Source organism: Nilaparvata lugens, unplaced genomic scaffold (genome assembly GCF_014356525.2).
Source record: "Nilaparvata lugens isolate BPH unplaced genomic scaffold, ASM1435652v1 scaffold7804, whole genome shotgun sequence".
NCBI classification, from domain to species: Eukaryota; Metazoa; Arthropoda; class Insecta; order Hemiptera; family Delphacidae; genus Nilaparvata; species Nilaparvata lugens.
In genome coordinates this window covers 1-8,584 of record NW_024093552.1, presented here as the reverse complement: position 1 = coordinate 8,584, position 8,584 = coordinate 1, and the positions used below count along the sequence as shown (strand labels likewise).

Sequence of the window (8,584 nt, the reverse complement as noted above, 5' to 3'; positions counted from 1 at the left end):
GTTGCCATGTCGGGTGTAGGTAGAATGAAGAATATCAATGCGTTTGTAAATAAAAATATAAATCTCAGTAACCTTCCAAATATTATTTTGTCACAATATGTTCCGGACATTAAAGCCATATTCAAGACTTGATATAAAGTAACCCTAAAGAAAAAAGACAATGCGTTTGTATTTGTTGAGCATAAGCAACTATCTCTCTTCAATTCAGATTATATTCGTCTCCAATTCATTTCCTACCGTTGAAGAATATTACAATCTACAGAAATTACTATCCAAAATATTACACTAATATGACTTTATTATCAGCACGTCTGTTGAGCTTTTTCTCTTACTTTTGTCACTTTTTTATATTTCTGTGACTCCTATTCCTTCAGAAAGTAACTTACCGTTACTTCTGTTCTTCATAATATTCATTTTCCGCCACACTGCACAGAAAGCAGCTGTTTTCCAGTCCCTACGTAGATCTAAAAGACATTGCACACGACTCTCGTCTGACGTCAGAACAGGTTTCTTTCCGGCCTAGGCCGGAAAGAGTAGCCTACCCTTTCCAGTCACCAACATGGAACTAAGAAAGGTGATCAAAAAATTTCCATTATTTGTGTTCATTATTCAATAATTGAAACATTTATAATAATATCATCTTATTGTCATTTGAAAGAATAAAAAAGTATAAACTCAACCTCCGACATAATTGAACATAATCTTTTAGGTTATTCAGACAAATCAGAATAAAAAATAAATTTACTTGGACAATTTCCTGATATTCAGATTACCTCAGATTTGCTAGAGCTATCAACTCCCACTCTGCTTTCGGAAGTGCTTAGTAAACAACTATTCTCATATATATATATATTGTTTATTTTTGTGTGTGGCGAAAAATAGTGTTTGCACCACGGGCAAAAATGTTTCTCCAGCTCTCAATCTATTCTAGTTCTCGGCCTACGGCCTCGGACTTGAAAACCGATTTCGAGCCGGAAAAATCTCATTTTCTGCTCTAGGTGCGAAATATACTATTTTGTCGGACCTCATTGAAAATCCATAAGAGAATGCTTCACAGTGAAACACCCTCATATGCATCTTTAGTATCACCTCTTTAAAATAAATATTCGGAAAAAGATTTACAAGAGACCTCATTCAACGGGAAATCTTCTTTATCCAACGTAAAATCCTTGCATAATCTATCAAAGATGTTCAGTTTTGTATGCATAAAGTGAAAAAAATATAAGCTGTGAGATTTTCTGAGCCATCACTAAGCCTGGATAGCTTATCCACTTTTTACCACTTTCCACCTCATGACTGATGAAACAGGTTTCTTCAAAAGTTGTCCATAATGATAGAGTGTATTACCATAGAGAAACAATAGCATAAGTAGATATCCCATGGCATAGGGCGTTTATGTCGCAACTTTCACTATTATCTCAAGCTGATAGTCCACGTAGTTCTTCCCTGTGAAACTTTATGACGCTGGTAGTCTCTCATATTGTGCCGTTCATACACTCTTACCCGGTCAAAACAGTAAAAGTCTACAATAATCGACAGTAATCGGCTTGAGATAACAGTAAAAGTTGCGACATAAACGCCCTATACCATGGGATATCTACTTACGCTATTGTTTCTCTATGGTATTACTATAATGTTGGATAAAAACAATATAAAAACTTTAAGTACCCTTCTATTAAAAGCTTTGAAATATTTTAAATATTTTTATAAAAACTTCAAGTAAACTTTTATTAAAAACTTTTAATATTTATAAAAACTTTAAGTACATTTTTATTGAAAACTTTTGAATATTTCCAAGTTTTCAATAAAAGGTTACTTAACGTTTTTATATTGTTTTTATTTGAATCAAGTAGCCCATATAAGCGGAGTGATTTTACTATAATGTTAATCATCTCAAATATCCAATGAAAGCTATATAAATAGAACTAAAGACTTCTGCTACTTCAAATATTGACCAAAAATAAATAGTAGTAAAAACTTGAAGAAAAAACTGTGCCCGAACCGGGAATCGAACCCGGTACCTCTCCTAGAGGTATTATTCATTTGAGATACATCAAATGAATAATTATTTATTCAAGATAGAAATCAAGAAAAAACTGTGCCGAGACCGGGAATTGAACCCGGTACCTCTCCTAGAGGTATCATTTTATTCGAGATACATCTTCAAGATAGTAATCAAATGAATTGGAACATAAATACATCAATACTACGATCAATAAAATCATTTGAATCGTTTGCAACAGGAAATAGTTTATGGAAGTTCCTTCATTCAATTCTATCACAATTTTCTTCTCATGTATTTGAATTCATCTAAATTTAATTGTATTGAATCATCTGAATTTGATAATCTACTCTGTGAAAATAATAAGGACTGGAAATTTTGTGAAGTGAACAACTACAAGACTCAACCTATTTGGGACTATGTGTAATCTTATCTAAATTTGGGAGAGGAATCGCACAAGGTTACCTTATTTTTTCTCTCCCTAACAATTTGACGATGTACTTATTGTATCAATCATAAGAGAATAAAGAATATCTAGTGTTATTGATGGAGAAAATCGATGAAAATTACAGTTTCAATGCTTTTCAAGACATTTACCACCACAGAGTAACTCTATCACATTCAAAATGATTCGAAACAGTTCTTCCACGATAATCCATAGTAAATCAAAGATAAAATCCCATCCATTGAAACAACCGCCATTAGATTCTCTAGGATTCTCTTTACTCAATTATTCAGTCCCCTTCTCCAACCATTAAGCTTCCCTAACATTCTGTATCTATATTCATCACATTTATCCACTCCATATATTCCCTTAGTGAACTCCCAATATAACTATAGATATCCTCCAGCCGACATCCAAGTATCCTACAATTATATATCTAGGTTTATCACATTCAAACACTTTATAATTCCCATACATGACTCCCAGTATAACTATAGATATCTTCCAGCCCCGCTTATGTTTGCTAAACCCTTTACAAAGCTGCAAGTTCTAGTCTATCGTTCACCAAATATATATTTTAGTAGAAATATATATAAAATGGTTATTAGTGGGGAAATGGGGTATAAATAGATATATTTGAGTAGATTGTAGTAGCTAGCGAGTTGTTTCAGTTTCCCGTTCACTAAATATATTCACTAAAAATATATATATATAAAGCGTTGGTTATGTGGTATGAAAATGGGGTGTAAATAGATATAATTATACTATAGTGAGGTCCACGTTATAATGGCATTGAAGAAAGATAGGAGAACAACGTTGCCGATCCTCTGTCTTGTCAATGCCTTCTATAGACGGTAGCTGATACAAGTTATTGATGTAATATTAACTGCTCATTCCAGTTAAAAAAATCAATAATATTTTATGTCAATGCCTTTTATAGACGATAGCTGATGTAATATTTACTTTTCATTCTCGTTTAATATTTTATTAGGCAAGAAATCATATTTTTTAATAATTTTGTAATGAACTTCCATAATCAAGGTGGAATATATTGTTAATCAATTATCAATTCAACATTGTTAAAAGACGATCTGGCAACAGATCAAAAAGGGGAAGAGATAGCGCTATCCGCTTTGTTGAATGATTGACAAGGATAGCAAAACCATTGCTAATCAAACACTGCCATTATAACGTGGACCTCACTATAGCAATTTTAGTTTCTCGTTCACCAAATATATTTCACTAAAAATAGATATGAAGCGTGGATTATGTTGTAGGAAAATTGGGTATAAATAGATATATTAGAGTGGATTGTAGCTAATACATAGATATAGAAATGGGTCCGAAAATGGAGTGTAAATAGATTATATTATATGAAAAATAAATAAATAAATGGATCTTTATATACTAGTTGCTAGTCACTAATACATAGATATAAAGATGGGTCCGTGCTTTCCCGAGAACAAATAAATATTTCCAATCTATTGAAAATAGATATAAACCGTGGATATGTAGTATGGAAATGGGGTATAAATAGATATATTTGAGTAGGTTGTAACTAATAAATATAGAAATGGGTCCGTGCTAACCTCAGATCAAGCAAATATTTCCAAAATACTAAAAATATATATATATAAAGCATGGTTTATGTAGTGAAAGAATGGGGTATAAATAGATATATTCGAGTAGGTTGTAACTAATAGATATAGAAATGGGTCCGTGCTAACCTCAGATCAAGCAAATATTTCCAATCTACAAAAATAGATATAAACCGTGGATTAGATAGTAGAAAAATTGGATATAAATAGATATATTTGAGAAGACTGTCAACTAATACATAGATATAGAGGAGGCTCTGTGTTCCCCCAGAACAAACAAATATCTCCATTCCCCATAGTATGATAATACCAGCGTGATATGTGGGTAAATTTGCTTTGAAGTTTGAACTATATAAGGTTCACCATAAACTATCAGAGTTTATTATTAGTAACGTGAATGCTTCCCATACTATCCAAGGCTGAAAGTTTGATTGAATCTGGGTATTGATTGATTGATTGATTGATTGATTGAGTACTTTATTTATGTAGATTACAATATATACTGGCTTATACACTTATAGACAATAGCTTACAATACAGCAAAATTATAGATGAATTTACATAATATAGACTAAGAAAATAACTATTGAACTGTATATGATATGAAAAAGTAATTTGTAATATAGTAACTATAGATTATTATATTGTTATGCATCTACATAAATTGGCGGAGCTTTGGACATATCAATGTCCATTCTTCGGAAAGAATATTAAAAATATCCTTCCCACTAACTCTCTACCAAAAATGTATGGGTATGGGAGAGATTGATTGACTAATCTATTAGGAGGTTTATAAAGGGAATGGAGAGAGGGTATTTTGTGAGAAAATATTGTTAGGAGCTCTTGTAGTGATTTTAAAGGTTGCGGAGATGTTCCCTTCAAAAATCAAAATCTTCAAATTATTATTCCTGGATTAAAAATCAAGTGACGAAGCTGTGTGTGATATCATAACCTCTAACTTTGGACTACATCAACTTTTCATCAAAATTTTTGGAGAGAGATAGTACAGGCTTAGCCTAGTTCTTCCTTCAATGTCATAATTATATTATGATTGAAGTATTTTGTATAATGAACGAATAAATGATAGAATATTGAGATGAATAGTTATAATTTTCCTATTTCATCAGCATTATCTCCTCTCCACCCATTTCCTCATTCTCTCTCTTGCTTCCTTTCCCTTCTCCTTCTCCTCCTTGTTCTCTGTCTTTTCCTACTCACACTTCTCTTCCTACTCGTTCTTGTTCACCCTTGTCTCCCTTGTTCTGCTTCTTCTCCTAAATCTCCTCCATCTCCTTTCACTTCCTCATATCCTCCTTTTTCTCCTTGGGGTTTTTTTGGCCCCTTCTTCTCCTCAAACTCCTTCATTTTAGAGAGTTAGTGGGGAGGATATTTTTAATATTCTTCCCGAAGAATGGACATTGATATCTCCAAAGCTTCGCCAATTTATGTAGATGCATAACAATATGATTATTATCTATAGTTATTATATATTACAAATTGCTTTTCCATATCATATACAGTTCAATAATTATTTTCTTAGTCTATATTATGTAAATTCATCTATAATTTTGCTGTATTGTAAGCTATTGTATATAAGTGTATAAGCCAGTATATATTGTAATCTTCATAAATAAAGTACTCAATCAAATCAAATCTTCTCCTGAATCTCCTCCATCTCCTTTTAGTTCTCCAATTACTTCTTGTTCTCCTTGTTTTCTTTGTTGTCCTTCTCCACCTTCTTCTCCTGAATCTCCTCCATCTCCTTCTAGTTCTCCAATTCCTTCTTATTCTCGTTGCTTTCTTTGTTCTTCTCCTCCTTTTCTCCTAAATCTCCTCTATCTCCTCCTCACTTCCTAATCTCCTCCTTGTTCTCCTTGTTTTCTCCGTTCTCCTCCTTCTCCCAAATCTCCTCCATCTCCTTTCCACTTCCTCATCACCACCTTGTTCTCCTTGTTTTCTCTGTTTACGTTCTCCATGTTTTTTTGTTCTCCTTCTTCTCCTAAATACCCCCCATTTCTTTTCACTTTTCTTCCTCCTCCCTCTTTTACTTGGACTCCTCCATCTCTTCTCGTTTTCCTCCTTCCTCCCCATGTCATGCTTCTTCTCTCTCTTCTGTTTTTTTCTCTTAAATATTTATATTAATTAAAACTTTTACAAACTTTCCAATAATGAATAAATCCTTAGTTTAATTAATTAAATTTAACGTTTTGGTAGAGAGTTAGTGGTGAGGATATTTTTAATATTCTTTCCGAAGAATGGACATTGATATGTCCAAAGCTCCGCCAATTTATGTAGATGCATAACAATATAATTATCTATAGTTATTATATTACAAATTACTTTTTCATATCATATACAGTTCAAAATTATTTCTTAGTCTATATTATGTAATTCATCTATAATTTTGCTGTATTGTAAGCTATTGTATATAAGTGTATAAGCCAGTATATATTGTAATCTACATAAATAAAGTACTCAATCAATCAACAATCAATCAATCAATCTTCTCCTAAATACCCCCCATTTCCTTCCACTTTTCTTCCTCCTCCCTCTTTTCCTTGGACTCCTCCTTCTTTTCCTCGTTCTCCTCCTTCCTCCCCATGTCATGCTTCTTCTCTCTCTTCTTCCATTCCTACCTCCTTTTCTACCACTCCTTCTTCTCCACCAGCAAGAACAGAATTGAATGAAAATATACAAAAAAAGTTCACCCAATATTAGTACTACAAAAATACAACATACAATTTATAGAAATACGTGTTAGTCTCAACTCACACTTACTTGACTCAGGTCGAGAAGAGACTCGACTCTAGTGGAGAGCATGTGTTTCCAAATGGTGACACTCACACCAGTCGATTCTAGTCTCCGCGACGTCACCATTTGGAAATACATGCTCTCCACTAGAGTCGAGTCTCTTCTCCACCTGAGTCGCGTAAGTGTGAGTTGAGCCTAAGAAAGATATTATAGAACTATTTGCCATTTTGTTTTGTTAAATAAAGTTCATTTCAATTCTATTCCAATCAAGTTTTCGAGAGTCTTGTCGAGAGCATATGTTTTTAAATGGGTGACTAGAGTCGACTGGTCTAAGTGTCACCATTTGGAAGCACATGCTCTTCACTAGAGTCGAGTCTCTTCTCGACCTGAGTCAAGTAAGTATGAGTTGAGCCTTATCATCTCATGAAATTTGATGAAAATACTCACCCAATAGTGTGATATAACTGGAGACGAGCATAGACAGTAACCAGACGACAGTGACCTTGATGCCGACCACCCGCTTGGTGGAGTAGGTGTGTCGTGTCTTAAGGGGGTTCCTGATGCCGAAGTAGCGGCCCAGGCTGATGCAACACATGTGCATGATGGACGAGGAACACGCCAACACGTCACATGTCACATATACGTTGCACCATAGCTCGCCCAGCGGCCAGAAACCTGCCGAAAAATAGATAAAAATTATCGAAGTCAATTATGTCATGAATATCGGGGCGCCGAGCTTCGCTCGTTATTCATTTATAAACTATTTATTTATTTATTTGTACATCGTTACATACAATATCATTCTTAATTAAGAATGATTGGGAAAGGAACAACATTAATAAATTAACAATAATTATTGATTAATAACAACATTATTAATAAACAGAACACAATCTTTTAAAATGATTGGGGAAGGACTAACAGGCACAGACCAAAACTGTTTCTTCCCCGAGTTTTGATTTATACACTATAAATAGTCCAGAAAGAAGGTTATGTTCTATCAGAGAGAAACAATAGCATAGGTAGATATGGTATAGGGCGTTTGTCACAACTTTTACTGTTATCTCAAGCCGATTTCTGTTGATTATTGTCAAATTTTACTGTTTTGTTGGGATGAGAGTGTAAGAACGGCACAATATGAGAGACTACCAGTGTCACATAGCTTCACCAAAAACAACTACTAGGACTATCGGCTTGAGATAACAGTAAAAGTTGCGACATAAATGCCCATAGCAAGGGATATCTACTTATGCTATTGTTTCTCTATGGTTCTATACACTTGTATTCAGGTTTAACTTTCAGTCCAAGCATTTAAAAACAAAAAGTTACATTATTTACAAACCAAATTGAATAACAAAGTAACACTCACTAGTCACTTAGAACTGTAAAATGATGTTATACCATCTCATGTCAACAAATCAGATTATTTTGATCGAGAAATTTTACTGTTTAGCCGATAGTCCACGTAGTTCTTTCCCGTGAAGCTGTGTGACACTGGTAGTCTCTCAAATTGTGCCGTTCTTACACTCTCATCCCAACAAAACAGTAAAATTTGACAATAATCAACAGAAATCGGCTTGAGTTAACAGTGAAAGTTGCGACACGAACGCCCTATACCATGGGATATCTACTTACGCTATACAGAACTGTAAAATAATGATTAACTTTGAATATTATGATATACCATTTCATGTCAACAAATCAGATGATTTTGATCGAGTCAATTAAAATTTCTAGATTTCTCGCGAGGTACGGTGAGCTAATTGATTACACAGCTGATCTCCCACA

At 33.8% G+C, this 8,584-nt stretch overlaps 1 protein-coding gene across 1 annotated transcript; it reads right to left on the bottom strand.

Annotated features, from left to right (window-relative positions):
* Positions 1–7,243: 7,243 nt before the first annotated feature.
* Positions 7,244–7,480, bottom strand: LOC120348986 (alpha-2C adrenergic receptor-like; the record flags this gene model as incomplete). Its single annotated transcript, XM_039418929.1, has 1 exon — positions 7,244–7,480. A coding segment is annotated over one exon (237 nt), but the record flags the coding sequence as incomplete, so codon positions are not given.
* Between the last annotated feature and the right edge of the window lie 1,104 nt (positions 7,481–8,584).